The following is a 17,346-nucleotide window of genomic DNA, read 5'->3' as shown; positions in this document are numbered from 1 at the left end:
ACATTCAGTGCATCCCCTCTAGAGGATCCTCGCTCTCCTGCTGTGACCCGGGGTGGCAGCTGTCATCTGTGTACAGGGCTGTGCTCTGAGAGCTGGGAGCCCACACGAGTCCTTCTGCCCAGCCTCCGGCCCTGGCCTCCCCCACAAACCCCCCCCGCCAATCCTACTTCAGTTGACTCCTTGGCCCCCAGAGTCCCCCGAGGGGAGACTATGGGCAGCGCCTTTCCTGGCAGGCAGAGACAGGCAGCAGAAAACCACACTAGCACCTCACTCTCTCAAGGTAGCTGGAGAAGATGAGGACAGGGCGAGTTGAGGGCTTCCAGCAACTCAATTTCCTAAAGCACCTCTGGACCCCCAGGGGCCTCTCCCGCAGAAAGCCCAGGAAACTCATAATTGGGCTTTGGGGTATGTGTGAGAGGAACCCAATTCAGGCTGCTGTAAGTGTAAAGGGCGATTTAATGGCAGAACACTCACAGAGTGTCCTGGGTTGTATAACAGGCCTGAGGCTGGGCTCAGAGATTAGAGGGGCCCCCGGGCCGGCATATGGCCAGGACGATCCTCCCCTCTCCCTGTTCCTCTCCAGGAACCGGCTTCCCTCTCAGATGTGTCACTGACATAGAGCCACTGCGACTGCACAGCAGTCACCTCATGGCCCCCAGCTGGAGGACAGAGTTCTGGGAAAGACTCAGATTCTCGTGACTAGCCTGGCTTTGACTTGTTACAGGAAGAGGACAGTGAGTACTGCTGGGGCCAGATGACTGTGCCTGTCCCCTGTCCCCACCTGGCCAGACAGGTACCATTTCCCTATCCCTGCTGGCTGAGGCTGATGGAACTGACTCCCTGACTCAGGCAGTTCTGTGCAAACCAGACTGCGGAGACTGTGGCTGGTACAGGCTGAGCATCCCTAATCCCAAATCCAAGATCTGAAATGCTCTCAAGATCCAAATTTTTGGAGTGCTGATGTGACGCCACCAGTGGAAAATTCCACACCTGATGCCTCTTTCTGATGGTTCAGCAAATAAACTTTGTTTCTTGCACAAAATTATTAAAAATATTGCATAAAATTACCTTCAGGTTGTGTGCATAAAGTGTATGTCAAACATAATGGACGTCTATAATCCCAACACTTTGGGAGGCCGAGGTGGGAGATCACTTGAACCTGGGAGGCAGAGGTTGCAGTGTACCGAGATTGCACCACTGCACTCCAGCCTGGGCGACAGAGCGAGACTCTGTCTCCAAAAACAAACAAACAACAAAGAGCGTGGTGTTTAGATTCAGGTCCCATCCCTGAGCCAACTTATTATGTATATGTAAATATTCCAAAAATCAGAAAAAAAATATGCAAAATCTGAAACTTGTCTCAACAATTTTGGAAGAGGGCTACTCAGCCTGCAATGTGCTGTTTTCACTTTTCCGCTGCTCTTTTTGGGATGAGGGAGTTGGGTCTGAAGTGTAAGTTCCCTAAAACATCTGCTTGGAGCCAGGTGTAGGCCTGAGACCTAAGGCAGCCTCTGTCACCTCGTGTCATGGAAAGGGCTGGGGACTTACCTGGTTCCATGTCCTCTGTATGGAAAGAAGCTTGCACTGCAGAGTGGGAACCTCTGTCACCCAAACTATCCTCCAGGAAACTGTACCCTCACTTTACTCCTTAGAGAAAACATCTCTAAGATATTTTATCAAATCACGTCCCTTAACTGTGTTCTGGTTATCTTCATGATTTTCACGTTCAGGCAAGCTGCATTCATCACACTATTTCCACGCCCTGAGCAAATGACAGAAGATTTAAAAGGAGTGCTCAGCTGACAGTGACAGTTCAAATACAGCAAAAAAGACTTCGACAGAAAGTAATAGTATAAAATAGTCAAAATAGTGATTTTTAACTTAGGTACGAAAAAATGGTCCCAATTTCATCATTTCCTGAAAATGGTCCTGCCTCTTATCTGGAAATTCTATCAGGTGGGAACACATTTCTGTCAAGCAGCTCAAACTTCGAAAGTATTACCTTATGTCTTTCTTCACCTGGACAGTTTTTTCCCTCAATATATTTAACTAGTTAAGAGAACCTCACATTGTTCTTAGCCAACCAGCTGGATACCAACCTGGTTTTCTTTCTCCCCAAGAACTGATCTTTGCTACTCAACCCCCAATAGAGACATGAACTGCTGTGTTCTTTGGTTGTGTTTTAGAGAAACATTGTTTGAATTCTTACACATTAGTTTGTTCACATGTTCCTTCAAAACCATATATTTTTGCCTGATCATTAGAAAGCACTGTTTATTCCCTAAGAAAGTAAACTTTGAAGTGATGAGAAATAAAATAATCTGCAAAATACCCACATCCTTTTTCCCCAGCACAGTATTTGTTTAAACAGTATAGCACAACACTCATCTTTTATTTATTTATTGTTTTTTTTTTTTACTAAGGCACATGACGTAGAAATATTGAGGTACAAAAATGCAAATTTCTGCAAAAGATTTTTAAGATATTCATTTTGGAAAATGAAGGTGAACATCATCTCCCAGAATATTCAGCTTTTAGCTTTTTTCTTTTGGACCAGTTCAACCAGCAACTTGTACCTAGCGATACAGTCTTCCTGTAGGAAGAAAAAAAGAGAGGTGAAAACAGTCACTTGCACAAGTCAGTGTGGTCCCCGTGGGGCCGGTCTGCTGCCTTCTGCTCATGAAGAGCCTCACGTCCAGTCCCTCTGCCCAGAGTTCCCAGGATGTCCTGGAGTCCAGCCGCTCACAAGGCAGACCTGTCCAGGCAGTGCAAGAAGGGCTCCTGCAAGCCCAGCCCGAAGGGAAGGTGCTTGGTGCGGAGTGAGGGGCTGGGGCAGCTGTTTGTGAGGTGCACTAGCATCATCACTGGTACCTTCAGCCTGCTGACTCTCATTTTCATGTTAACATTTCACTCTTTCATCACAACACGCTACTTTAAAGAAATCAAAAACCCTGGGGCCAGGTAGCCACAATAGTCTTCTTCCGTGGGTCTGGCTTTCCTTAGGTGCTGCTGAGACCTTTCCTGTGGGGCACCAGACCCCGGGACACTGGAAAAACTTGTGCTGAAATACACACTCCTGCTCCTCCCGGCCCCACCTCCATCCCACCCTACAGGCTGCAGGGCCACCCACTTCAGACCTCAGCTGGCCACAGCTGTCACGCCCTGGGCTGGGACTCAGGACCAAAGCAGAGGTGGGTTGATGGTGGGGAGAGGCCTCATTATTTTCACGTTGATTAGAGGAACTTTCTAGAATCTATTCTGTTTCTGTTCCAAAAATACTGACCCCTGAGGTTCTGTAGCTTCTGCTGACTTAGGGTCCAGTGCAAAGTGACTTTATCAGCTGCCTGGGACAGGGAAAGGATGTTTACTCTCCCAGGATTTTAGCTTAGTGGTGTCATGAGAGTCTCTTCTCAGGGTTTTTTCTGCATCCCCAAAGATTACCTGCCTAAGGTCTTTAAAGATATCAGTCTTTCCTTAGTATCTATGCTGTCCCTAACCACATAGTGCCGAAAGCAGATGTGGCCAGACCCAGCACGTAACCCCGGAAGGACAGTGTGCTCAGAGCTCTGAGCTGAGCTGTGGCAGCCAGGTCCAGGCTCCAGGACAGCAGGCAGCTCAGCCCTGGCTGGCTCTCAAGTCAAGGCTTGAGGGGAACACCTGCAGGCTGACGAAGCCCTGCTCACTGCTGGTTGAAAACTGGAAGGTTTCCAGACCCCCCAGGTATGAGTTTCTGGGTGTTCTATCCTTAGGAATCCAAGCTCCAGCCCCTTCGTTTATAAGCCAGTGTGGACTCATCACACATGGAGACACCTGTGTCCTGACAGATGCTAGAGAAATTCGGGGAGAATAGTTACTTCTGGCAAACCAGCTGGAGAGGCTGGGAGAAGCTGCGCTTCCCAAACAGATCAACTGCTAAGGGTTTATTTTTCTCCCCAGGAACTCTCAACTTTCATCCTTTTAAAGTAGGTGGAGAAAACTAGACCTGTACACTCAGGGACACGCATGGCCATGAGCTAGATTTTCCAACACAGAATTTCAATTACAAAAATAAGAATGTAAATGAGCATCTGTGTGCCCAGAGGCGACTGAGGGAGGCACAGACGGCAGAATAGATCGTGGCTTTTGATTCTGACTGTTCCTGATTCCTCGACTAACAATCTAGCTCCCTGGAAAGAAGCCTCAAGAGACACTGTGGTAGGATCACACCCTGGAACTCTCTGCAGTGCCTCACGGCCAGATCACAGGAAAGAGGCCGCCCAAGCTGGGTGGGTGGGCTCTCCACAGGGCACTCCTGCCCTCTCCTCCCATATGAGTTTTCATCTGAGAACTATCTCAGATGTATGTGAGCAGGCACTAAGAGCTACAAGCAGGGAGAAAGGCCAACTACAAACGGCCACGGCCGTGGAAGGTCAGCCGAACCCTAGCTGTCGCCTGGCACTGACCACACATGGAGATGGCCTCAGGGCCTCTGGACAGCCACGAGGTGCGCCCGCTGAGTCCAAAGTTATTCACATGGCAGAACCAAAGATGATTATGGTAATACTGTCTATACCAGCTATCCCTTTGGTCAAAGATTTGCTACATAGCCAATGGGCCTTGTGATTTATGAACCCTCAGCCTGGTTGAGAGGAGCTTCCCATCCTGACCCTCCCCAGCTGCCGCATTTCACGGTGAGACGGCACCGACTGAGCCTGCCATGTGCCCTTAAACCCTAGGCCTGAGTGGGCGAGTTCTCCAAAGGGCAGGCAGGTGCTGTGGGTGAAGTTTCTATAACCAGCTACCCTGTGTGATGATGAAACTTAGAATCTTGAGCTCATCTACACACATGAACCACCTCAGTGCACAGATTCATATGCTCTAGGGAGAAATATACTGGAAGATAGCTGGGAAAGAAGAGATCACGGGGCAGGTGTCAGTAGATAGGAATGAGGGAAGAAGCCGCAGGCAGACAAGCTGCGGCTCCTCTGGTGGGATTCTAACACCTGTGCAGAGGCCTCTTTCCCTGTAACTCACCTTGCTCTTGGACGGGACACATCTGGCTATTTTGTCCCAGCGGTCAGAGGATCCCTTTGGGTACTGCTGCAACGCCAGTTCCAGAAGTTTCTGTTGATTCTGAGTCCACGGCTCCTCTGCAGCCCGAGCTCTCTCTTTTTTCTGGCTCTCCTCGTCGCTGGACTCATTTGGTTCTGCTACGTCAAAGTCCTTCTGCCGCCTGGCTCTGGACTTCTCCTCTGGCTCCAGCTTCGCGGTAGTCTCCAGCAGCCTGGCTGGCTTCCGCCTCCGAGGTCGGGCCTCGGTGCCCCCCGTCTCCTGCTCACCAGAGTCTCCCCCCTGCTCCTCCTCCACCACCGCCCCCTCTGCGTCCTCTCGCTGGGTGATCATGTCATCAGGCAAGGTGGTGGCACTTTTGATGGGCCTGGAATTCTGAACTGTTGATTTGAGTTCGGAGAGTCTAACCATTCCTAGGAAAGAGGGGTGCGCCACACAGAGGTGAAGGGCAAGGTGAATTAAGGAGATGGTGAGAACAGCAGCTGCTGGGCACACAGCAGGCAGCGCACTAAGCATTTTGCATGCATGGTCTAATTTCATTTCCACACTATTCTAGAAAGATAGGGATCATTACCCTAATGTTACAGATGAGAAAAAGACGACTCAGAAAGCACTAGAGTGGGATCTGAACCCACTTCTGTCTGATTCCAAGCCTTTGTCCCTTTCTCTACTCTGAGGAATAATGGGCATATAAAGAATCAGATTGTGAACAAGAATACAAACATGTCTTTGAGAAGGAATAACCTGCTACTCAGTATAAGAAAGGATTCACTGGCTCCACTGGAAAGACAAAAATCAACTGGTCAAACCTTAAACTGTGCTGCCTCTGGAAGTCAAGTGTATGAGTAAATTATACACTTACAAATAGTAGCTATAACAAGAATTTTTAAACATGGAAAAGATATTTTATCAAAACATTTATTAGCTGGGTGTGGTGGTATACACCTGCATTCCTAGCTACTTGGCAGGCTAAGGAGGGAGGACTGCTTGAGCCCAGGAGTTTGAGGCTGCAGTCAGCTATGATCACACCACTGTGCTTCAGTCTGGGCAACAGAGTGAGATCTTGTCTCTAAAAGTAGTAATAATTAATAACAAAAGTTTTAAACCTTTTAATAGGACAGAATAGAATACAGAGCACTGATATCCTCAATACAGTAGGAGTTACAACTCAGTAAGATAAAAGGACAAAGAACACAGCTCACAAAGGAAGAACTACAGTAGCTGACGAGTATTAGAGAACTGAAACAGTGAATCACCACTTTTTAATTATTAAATTGGCAAAGATTAGAAAGTATGACAATACCTAGTGCTGGCAAAATGCAGGGAAATAGGTACATTCGGACACCGGGAGTAGGAGCAGAAACTGGCCCAGCTCAGAGCTGTCCAATGAAACATGCTGTGATACGATTATACAAACCACTTGGTGTAGCACTGAGGAATTAAGTTTTTAACTTTATTTAATTTTAATTAATTTAAAATTTAATATAAACAGCTACAAGTGGCAAGTGGCTACCATATTAGACAGCACAGGTCTAGCCTTTTTAAAGAACAATTTGTCAAATGGAGGTGAACCTTAAAATTGTATTTACTTGTGACTCTATAATTTTACTTAGAGGAGGTTCTCCTATGGAAATAATTACAGATGTATATACAAATTTGGCTACAAAGAGGCAATATTTTAGGCCCAGTGCAGTGTGGCTTGCGCCTGTAATTCCAGGACTTTAGGAGGCCAAGGTGAGGTGCATCACTTGAAGCCAGGAGTTCCAGACCAGCTTGGGCAAACATGGCAAAACCCTGTCTCTACTAAAAATACAAAAATTAGCTGGGCATGGTGATGCACGGCTGTCATCCCAACTACTTGGTGGCTGAGGCATGAAAATCGCTTGAACCCAGCAGGCAGAGGCTGCAGTGAGCCGAGACTGTGCCACTGCATTCCAGTCTGGGCAACAGAGTCTCACTCTGTCTCAAAACAACAACAAAAAAGGAGGCAATATTTTATTTCCTTTTTTACGGTAATGTTTCCTCTTTTTTATACTAGCTTTTATTTAATAAAAAACAAAATCCCGGCCGTACACGGTGGCTCACGCCTGTAATCCCAACACTTTGGGAGTCCAAGGCGGGGGGGATCACCTGAGGTCAGGAGTTCGAGACCAGCCTGGCCAACATGGTGAAACCCTGTCTCTACAAAATACAAAAATTAGCCAGGCATGATGGTGGGTGCCTGTAATCCCAGCTACTCAGGAGGCTGAGGCAGGAGAATCGCTTGAACCAGGGAGGCGAGGTTACAGCGAGCCGAGATGGTACTATTGCACTCCAGCCTGAGTGACAGAGTGAGACTCCATCTTAAAACAAAAACAAAAACAAAAACCTGCATATAATTAAAAAAAAAAAAAAAAAAAACAAAAACAAAAACCTGCATATAATTAAAAAAAAAAAAAAAAAAAGTAAAAACTACAAAAAGGAATACAATGAAAAGTGGCTTCCTGGTCTGCTTTCTAAGAGGCAAAAATGAGTTGGGGTGTGAGTGTGTGAACGTCTAGATATAGAATGAGTCTTGCACACCCTGTGTAGCTGCATTTGCCTTCTCCTTTCTTATGTTAATGGCAACAAACTCCCTGGAGGTTATTCTGTATTAGCTCACTAAAGTTCCAGGTCCTAGTCTTTTGTTACTACAAATGAGTTGCATTTCATAATCATTATCTCCTCTATATTTTTTATTATGTACTCCATCAATAAAACCTCTTTGAAAATGCAATTATTATTTTTTTAATTTTTATTTTTTGAGATGGAGTCTCGCTCTTTCACCAGGCTGGAGTGAAGTGGTGTAATTTTGGTTCCCTGCAACCTCTGCCTCCTGGGTTCAAGTGATTCTCCTGCCTCATCCTCTAGAGTAGCTGGGACTATGGGTGTCAGCCTCTCAAGTAGCTGGGACTACGAGCACGCGCCACCATGCCCAGCTAATTTTTGTATTTATAGTACAGACGGGGTTTCACCATGTTGGCCAAGATAGTCTCAACCTCTTGACCTCGGGATCTGCCCGCCTTGGCCTCCCAAAGTGCTGGGATTACAGGCATGAGCCACCGCGCTCAGCCGAAAATGCAATTCTAATATATGTATATTTACTTATATTTACTTATTCTTTTATATCCACCACTCTACTAATATATTATAAAACACATATGAATAAGAAAATCAAAGATAAAAAACAATCTAAAAACATCATTAAGTGAAACATTCTCATGAAAATATTAATATTAAAAACAATGAGACTGAAAAATTGCTTAATACTGGGTAAAATACTCAATTAAAGGCCTGGCTCCAAATTCACTTTATTTTGGCACCTAACTTTGAATGGCCATCCCAGTTGGAAAAGATGACCCAAAAGGATACATCTATCCACATGGAGCGTCCTGTTGGCCATGTTTACTATGCTCTGGTATTCATTGTACAATACAAATTATGAAAACATTTTCATAAAAATCTTCCCCAAGTCAATCATTTGGTCTTGCAAACTAAACAGAAAGTGTTATTTATCTGAGATGGGGGTCTTGTCACCCAGGCTGGAGTGCAGTGGTGTGATCGTAGCTCACTGCAGCCTCCAGCTTCTGGGCTCAAGTGATCCTCCCACCTCAGCCTCCTGAGCAGCTGGGACTACAGGCCTACACCATCACGCCTGGCTGTATTTTTAACAAATGAGTTCACTTTGTTTGAAAGATTTACAGGTTAAAATTCTATTTTCAACATTTTTAAATCCGTAAAAATAAGTTTTTATAGGTCACATTGTTTTGGTCATAGAATAACACATAACAAAGAAAATACTATCAAGCATCGACTTTGTTTTTTTTTTTTGAGCCAGTCTTGCTCTGTTGCCCAGGCTGGAGTTCAGTGGCGTGATCTCGGCTCACTGCAACCTCTGCCTCCCGGGTTCAAGTGATTCTCCTGCCTCAGCTTCCAGAGTAGCTGGGACTACAGGCATGCACCACAACACCCAGCTAATTTTTGTATTTTTAGTAGAGACCGGGTTTCACTATGTTGGCCAGGCTGGTCTCGAACTCCTGACCTCAGGTGATCTGCCCGTCTTGGCCTCCCAAAGTGTCAGGATTACAGGCGTGAGCCACCACACCCAGCCAAGGATCTACTTTCAAACGTCCTTTCTACAGCATAAACAGTTTTCAAAACACTTTCATATTCATTGTTAAAAACCCATCTTTATTTTGTAAAAATATTTTAATATAATAAAAGGATTAAATATATTAGTCTTCAGTGAGTATGCTGCCATTAACATAGAAAGAGGGAGGCAAATACAGACAGGGTGTGCGCAACTAGTTACACTTCTAGACGTGTGCACCCCCCACTCCGATTCATTATTCCTTCTGTGGAGGGCCAGGAATGCAGACTCAGACACTTTTCATTGTATCCCCTTTCGTACTGTTTTAATGTTTTAAGCGTGTGCAGGTTTTTTTTTTTTAGACCCTACACCAATAATTTATTTATTTATTTGGTAAAAGAAAAGTATAAAATTGAAGATCTTTAAATTCAAAAACTTTTAAAAGTACTTTGTCAAAATACTAGGAAGCCTCCATATGATAGGAAATATTCCCGTGGTTGCCCTCCACCTTATAAAAAGATGTCACTGCAACTCTGGGGTTATCTATACATCCACTCAACTGGGTATCTTGTTGCAATATCTTGAGAGCGAAAGAATGTGGGATGATGCCGAGTGATGAGGCCATCATCAACCTGTGAGCGCTGTGGAAATCCCATTTTTCCCTTGGGAAACGCCGGTGCCCTATGTAACACATAAGCTCTGCTAATGGGCACAGTGAGGGTGCTGGCATAAGTCTGAATATCAAAGATGAGAAAGCTTAATTACTCTCTCACTGCTTTAAGATAAAAATAAAGATCAATAGAAATTCAAATACAGTCTTCTTAAATTCCAAAGAATCATCTTGTCTACCTCACTTTGGAGACCACAACTTCATAACAATAAAGAAAAATGGAAACAATCAAAATGTCCAACAATAGAAACCTGTTAAATAAACCATGGGGCAGATATCTATATTATGGACTACTATGGAGCCATTAAGGTGATGATACAGACATATGAGTATATGGAGTGAAAAAATACAAAACAGTATTGTAGTATAGTCCCATTCTTGTAAAAATATTATATGCACATACGTGCATCAGAAAAGTCTCAAGAAATAGGCTGGGCGCAGTGGCTCATGCCTGTAATCCCAGCACTTTGGGAGGCTGAGGTGGGAGGATCACCTAAGGTTGGGAGTTTGAGACCAGCCTGACCAACATGGAGAAACCCCGTCTGTACTAAAAATACAAAATATTAGCCAGTCGTGGTGGTGCATGCCTATAATCCCAGCTACTCAGGAGGCTGAGGCAGGAGAATTGCTTGAACCTGGGAGGCAGAGGTTGCAGTTAGCCGAGATTGCACCATTGCATTCCAGTCTGGGCAACAGAGCGAGAATCCATCTCAAAAAAAAAAAAAAAAAAAAAGAAAAGTCTGAAGAAATATCTCTCTCAAAATAACAATTGGTAGGTTACATGTGATTATTTTCTTCCTTTTGTTTATCTGTATTTTTTTGAGTTTCTATTAGCAAATATTTCCTTCCATACTCACTAAAGCAACTCTCTTAAGAAATAGCTGAATACCTCCATCTGGGTGTGTTCTTATCTGTAGAAGGTCATTTTCCCCTGTGCTAGCCTATTAAGCCAGCTGTGTTTTCTAAACCATCCATTTCAAACCCTTTGAAAGGTAACCCAAATCTTAGGAAACAATTTTAGAATATCTAATAATACTTCAGAAGCACAGCTTTGTGACTTAAATGGATCACACTGCTTACGGATTCTTTGTTAATTTGTGAACATAATCAGAAGAAATACTTTTATTTCAAAATCCTTTGGCTTCTTAAAGGCTATTAAAAAACAAAACACAGAATTTAATGAATATATTTGTGACAAAGACCTTATGGTGCTTTTAGAGAGTCACAGGATGCTTGGATGTGGCCAAATATCACATGGATTTGCTTCTTTTCCTCTCTGTCCTAATGCTGGATCTGCTCTCTGCTCAAAGCTGCTTCTGGTGCCTTCTCTCAGCCACAAGTGTTGGTTGCCTCAGAGACACACTTAAATATTCAACTCCACATTTCCTGTTTTCTTCATACTTCTGACCCCCTCCACCAAAGCTCCAGGAAGATCTATGTCAGTTCCTTACTCTGAGATGCGCTGCCTTTTCAATGGTATGATTTTGGAGAATGTCTTGAAGTAGACTTCTGTTATGTAACATTCCATTGCCCCATCTCTGCCTCCATGCCCACAGAAATAACTTCATTGGCAGAAAAAGAAATCCAGAAATGTCCTCTTTGCTAAAGCCTGGAGAACTCCAAGTTGAATTCTTTTTTAAAAATTATTTTATTTTTATGTTTATTTTTCAGAAACGGGGGTCTCACTATGTTGCCCAGGCTGGTTTTGAACTCCTGGGCTCAAGTGATCCTCCCGCCCTGGCCTCTAGAGTAGTTGAAACGAGAGCTGGGCCACCATGCCTGGCTGGGATGGCTTTTTGAGATCTCTGGGTTTGCTAATCGTTGGCTTGTTCGTCTGCATTACTCTCCCTGGCACCTGTATTCGAGTTAGGTTGGAAAGTTTCTGAGGCATGTTCTTACTTCCTGGTTCTAAGCAAAGAATATGGAGACTCTAACAAAATTCCAGTTAATCTTGGAGGAAATTGATTTTAAGAAACATAAATGCGGCCGAGCATGGTGGCTTGCACCTGTAATCCCAGCAATTTGGGAGGCCGAGGTGGGAGGATCAAGAGGTCAGGAGTTCAAGACCAGCCTGGCCAACATGGTGAAACTCCGTCTCTACTAAAAATACAAAAATCTGTCAGGTGCAGTGGCGGGCACCTGTAATCCCAGCTACTCCAGAGGCTGAGGCAGGAGAATTGCTTGAATCCGGGGGAGGCAGAGGTTGCAGTGAGCCGAGATTGTGCCACTGCACTCTAGCCTGGGCAACAGAGCAAGACTCCGTTTCAAAAAAAACAAAAACAAAAACCAAAAAACATAAATGCTTGGGAAAGCTGTTTGTCATCTATCCCAAAGGGTAGCTCTGCAAGTGCGGCAGTGACAGGGGTGGACAGTGCGGGGAAACAGTGTGCACACAGCATTTGCGTGGTGTGCAGAGATGGGCTTTCTCCTGCGTTCCCCGTCCCCACAAATTGAACTAGAGAAGACGATCTGTATATTTCTTTAACCTTATTAATTAAATACATCTTCTCGGCACCAGAATATGCAGGGATGGACTGGCTTGCTGGTGCCCGTATTTCAACCCCTTTTGGAGATGCGACCAGATTTAGAGTTCATTAGGCAAAACTTCTAGACCCTTGTATTTAAAGAAGTTATTATAAAAAGGGATTAATTTAGAAGAAATCACTTTAGATTAATGAGACAGAGGAAGTATGAACTCACCTGGGGAGCAGGTCACTGAATCCTTCAGTTGCTTGGCTTTGGTTGTCACCTGTTTCAAAACATAAAAGCAAAAATCTTACTTTCCATGTACCTACTGTAGGCTGAGTGAAACTATTCCATGTAAGCTCCATGTGAATGAACAGGGTTCACTGGATCTCAGGTCTGAAAGACCCTCAGTCATCTGTCCCATCCATTAATGTAATTAACAAGAAAATTGAGGCCCACAGAGATTAAATGGATTGCTCCAAAACACCCATCCACTCAGCAGCAGAATCAGGACAAGAACTCACATACCTGGACTCCTTCTAGTTCAATGACAGTTCTGTTATACAAGGCTGCTTCTTAAAAGATACTACTTTCAAGGCCAGGCATGGTGGCTCATGCCTGTTATCCTAGCACTTTGGGACGCCAAGGCGGCTGGATCAGTTGAGGTCAGTAGTTCAAGACCAGCCTGTCCAATATGGTGAAACCCCATTTCGATTAAAATATAAAAAGTAGCTGGGCAAGATGGTGGGTGCCTGTAGTCCCAGCTACTCTGGAGGCTGAGGCAGGAGAATCGCTTGAACTCCAGGAGGCGGAGGTTGCAGTGAGCCGAGATCGCACCACTGCACTCCAGCTTGGGCAGTGAGACCTTGTCTCAAAAAAAAAAAAAGATACTGCTTTCATTATGCAAACAGGTCATTTTTTAAACCTAGAATTTCCAGAAATTGAGTATCTTTCTTCACTGGAGAATATTCTACCACTGAGTATTGCAATCAGTGGGGAAAATGACATTTATGCTAATGGTGTTATAAGATAAAAGTCCTTCCTTTCTGCAATCTGGAAGGAAACCCTAAGATCATCTGAGATTGACATTGGAGGAAGAATCTGTTGGTGGAGTGGGGCAGCTGTACCCAAGAACCATCATACCTTCACACATATGAGTGTGGATCCACAGAAAGAATTTGGTCTAGTGGTCATTTTTTTTTCTTTATATAAATGGCATCGTATTTCATGTCTCATTCTATAGCTAGATCTTTCTTCATTTAACAATGTCTTTGAGATCTACATATAGATTTGCTTTATTTTTGTTTTATCTTCTCTTTCTCTGTCAACTTATTTTGTTTGTTTGTTTGTTTGTTTTTAAAGGGATGTTTCTATGTTGCAGTCTTGCTATGTGGCCCAGAATGGCCTGTAACTCCTAGGCTCAAATGATCCTCCCACCTCAGCCTCCTGAGTAGCTGGGACTACAGGTATGAGCCACTGCACTTGGCTTTTTTTAAATTGAGATAAAATTTACAGAGTATAATGAGCAGACTTTAAATGTGCAATCTGATGAGTTTTGACCAAAAATCTCTGCCTGTGTAACCAACATCACAATCAAACTACAGAACATTGACTGGGCATGGTGGCTCATGCCTGTAATCCCAGCACTTTGGGAGGCCGAGGCAGGCAGATCACTTGAGGTCAGGAGTTTGAGCCCAGCCTGGTCAATATAGCAAAACCCTGTCTCTACTAAAAATACAAAAATTATCCAGGCATGATGGCACATGCCTGTAATCCCAGCTATTTGGGAGGCTGAGGCAGCAGAATTGCTTGAACCCAGGAGGTGGAGGTTGCAGTGAGCTGAGAACACGTCACTGCACTCCAGCCTGGGTGACAGAGCCAGACTCCATCTAAATAAATAAATAAATAAATAAAAATAAAAAAAATTACAGAACATTCCTGTTACTCCAGAAAGTTCCCTTGTGCCCTTAATGCAATCTCTATCCTGCCACAGATAACCACTGTTCTGACTTCTATTGTATATTTTTTTAAAATATGGGGTTAAAGTTATTAATTTTTTTCAAATGAATAGTTAATTGCCCTAATACACTTATCTAACAAGCCATACTTTCCATTTATTTAAAATATGAATTTCATTAAAATTATGTTCGGCTGTATACATGTGCTATTATATTTTTCTATATTTCTCTATCCCATTAATCCATGTATATTCTTGAACCAACACTTCATGGCTTTAATGAAATTTGAAAGTAAAACGTCAGAAAGCATGATCATTAAGAGCCAAGAGTCAGGCAGATCTGCTCTTCAATCTTGGTTCCACCTCTCAGCTGGGTAACAGACAGCAATTTTCCATCCTTTCTCTGTTTCATATATTACCCTCTGTAATGTGTGGATACCACTACTAATACCATTTGCCGCTTACGGATGTTTTCAGTTTGAAACAAACCCTTAGCATGATACCTGGCAGACACTAAAGGCTCAGTAAATATTACCTGTTACAACTGAAATAGATCATTTGTTTTCCATTCATACAAAGAGCAGAATCAGAACATTTAAAGCTGCGTGGAAACACTTTTCAATTTTGTTCTCTACCTTCCACTCTCTCTACAGATGACCTTGCTTCCTATTTAATGTAAGCAAACTGAATTTATCCAACATGAGCTTCCTTGACTTCTGAATTTCCCAGCTCAAAAATTTGCTTGCCCCACCACATATCCATCCCTTCTTTTATCCTAATTCAAAGAAATAAATGCATTCCTTCCCCTTGAGGCTAAATCTGCCCCTTGAATCCTCACAGAACTATGTGCCATCAGTCATCTGCTTTCATCTTCAACTTCTCCCTGTCCATCAGATACATCCCATAAACCTTCAAACTTAGCTCAAGTAGTCTACTCTAAAAGACAATCTTCCCTTGACTTTATCTTTTCTATTCTACTTGGCATTCATGAGAGTATCTCCTAGTTTTCCTTCTTTCTCTGAATGTTCCTCCACTGGCCTCTCCTATATACTCCTGCCTCTTGTTCCCTAATAGAAGTGTTCCTCAACATTCTGCCCATGTTCTTTCCACTTTCTACTCTGGTATTTCATCCCATCTAGTCAACAATACTTTAGAAAAGAAATGATTAACCTACATCTCTGGCCCTGACTTCTACCTTGGAATGCCAGTCTCACAGAAATTGACCATGCAACAATGGATCCTCGGATCTGAAAGGGACTTCACCTATGTAACATTAAGCTTACTATGCAATAGGCACTGTTCTAAATAAGTTGTGTGTGTATACATATTCCTCACAGTAGCGATATTAGGTAGGCATAGAACTGTTATCCTGATTTTACAGAATCTGAGGCCTAGGGAGAATAAATAATATATCCAAGTTAAACAGTTACTGAGAAGCTAAAACCAGACAAGTAGGAATCTAAAATTTTTGCTCTCAATCACTATAACATAACCACCTTTTAAATCGAACTCTTTCATTTTATAGCAAAAAAAACAAGCCAAGTGCTCTTTGTGCTATACTACATGGCTTTACTTTCTAACTGCCATTAAATCTCTTACAGGTCTCCTAGTTCCTGAAACTAAACAATGCAAAAACTAAACTCATCAGTTTTTCTAATAAAACAACTTCTCTGCTTTTCCTCCATTGCTTAATAGTTTTATCACCCAAGTCACTTAGGCTTAAAATCTAACAGTCCATTTTTGGACTTTTCTCTCCTTCCCCAACCAGTTGCTTCATAGTATCAATTCCATTTGTTCCCTACTCTCTCAAACCTCCACCACCTGCACCAGTCCTTCATTCTCACTTGACCAAACTAATATAACACCTTCTAACAGGTCCCTAACTTAATTAATAGTTAATAATTAATGACTGATACTGAGCATTTTTTAATGTGTTTATTGGACTTTTGTATATCTTTCTTGGAGGAATATCTATTTCATATCCTGTATCCATTGCTTATGTGGGTCATTTAACCTTTTATTATTGAGTTGTAAGATTATTTTTTTCTTTTTTTTTTTTTTTGAGATGGAGTCTAGCTCTGTCGCCCAGGCTGAAGTGCAATGGCACGATCTCAGCTCACTGCAGCCTCCACCTCCCAGGTGCAACTGATTCTCCCAACTCAGCCTCGCAAATAACTGGGACTACAGGCATGCGCCACCACGCCCGGCTAATTTTTTGTATTTTTAGTAGAGATGGGGTTTCACCATGTTGGTTAGGCTGGTCTCAAACTCCTGACCTGAGGTAATCCGCCTGCCTCGGCCTCCCAAAGTGCTGGGATTACAGGCATGAGCCACCATGCCTGGCCAGAGCTGTGAGATTCTTGATGTGCTCTGGGTACATGTACTTTTATCAGACATAAGATGTGCAAGTAAGTTCTCCCACTCTTTGGGTTGCCTTTTCACTTTCTTGATGGTGTCCTTTGACTCACAAAAGTTTTAAATTTTGCTGAGGTCCCATTTATCTATTTTTTTAATTTTGAAGTTTTTGGTTGCTTGTGCCTTTGGTGTCATATCTAAGAATCCCCTGCCAAATCTAAGGCCAGGAAGACTTAAGAGTTCCAAATTAAATTAGACTTTAATTTCTTTCAACAATGTTATATAGTTTTCAAAGTTAAAGTTTTTCACTTCTTTTGTTTAATTTATTCCTATTTGATTCTTTTTGATGCAATTATGAATGTAATTATTAATTCCATTTTCAGGTTGTTCACTGTAAATGCATAAAAAAACTGATTTTTGTAATATTGCTATATATCCTGCAACCTTGCTAAACTCATTTATTAGTTCCAAGGTTTTTTTTAGTGCACTTCTCAAGATTTTCTACATATAAAATCATGCCATCTGCAAACAGATAATTTTACTTCTTTTTTTCCATCTTATTTCTTTTTCTTGCCTAACTGCCCTGGCTAAGACTTCAGTACAATGCTGAATAGAAGCAGCAAGAGCAGACATCCTTATTTGGTTCCTGATCTTAGCAGGAAATCATTCTTTTACCAGTAAACACGGTGTTGTGGGTTTTTAGTAGATGCTCTTTTATCTGGTTGAGGTACTTCTTTTTTA

General features: G+C 43.0%; 1 protein-coding gene across 3 annotated transcripts in view; it reads right to left on the bottom strand.

Annotated features, from left to right (window-relative positions):
• Positions 1–17,346, bottom strand: part of DNAJC1 (DnaJ heat shock protein family (Hsp40) member C1) — a 241,034-nt gene that overhangs the window by 3,840 nt on the left and 219,848 nt on the right. Inside the window, exons 10-12 of one of the 3 annotated variants that reach the window (XR_002524539.2) lie at positions 12,528–12,576; positions 5,014–5,462; positions 1,549–1,762 (exon numbers count right to left, since the gene is read on the bottom strand). Coding sequence is in view for 2 of the 3 variants with exons in the window: in XM_003903454.3 (XP_003903503.1) it covers positions 2,528–2,593; positions 5,014–5,462; positions 12,528–12,576 (564 nt within the window). In the remaining variant the exon portion in view is untranslated. Of the gene's footprint in view, positions 1–201; positions 1,763–2,373; positions 2,594–5,013; positions 5,463–12,527; positions 12,577–17,346 lie in introns of those variants that run through there. The other 2 variants (XM_021943951.2, XM_003903454.3) reach the window with 2 other exon arrangements.

This window comes from Papio anubis, chromosome 11 (genome assembly GCF_008728515.1).
Source record: "Papio anubis isolate 15944 chromosome 11, Panubis1.0, whole genome shotgun sequence".
Taxonomy (NCBI): Eukaryota; Metazoa; Chordata; class Mammalia; order Primates; family Cercopithecidae; genus Papio; species Papio anubis.
Note: the sequence above shows the minus strand (reverse complement) of the source record. Positions and strands in the feature narration are given on the sequence as shown.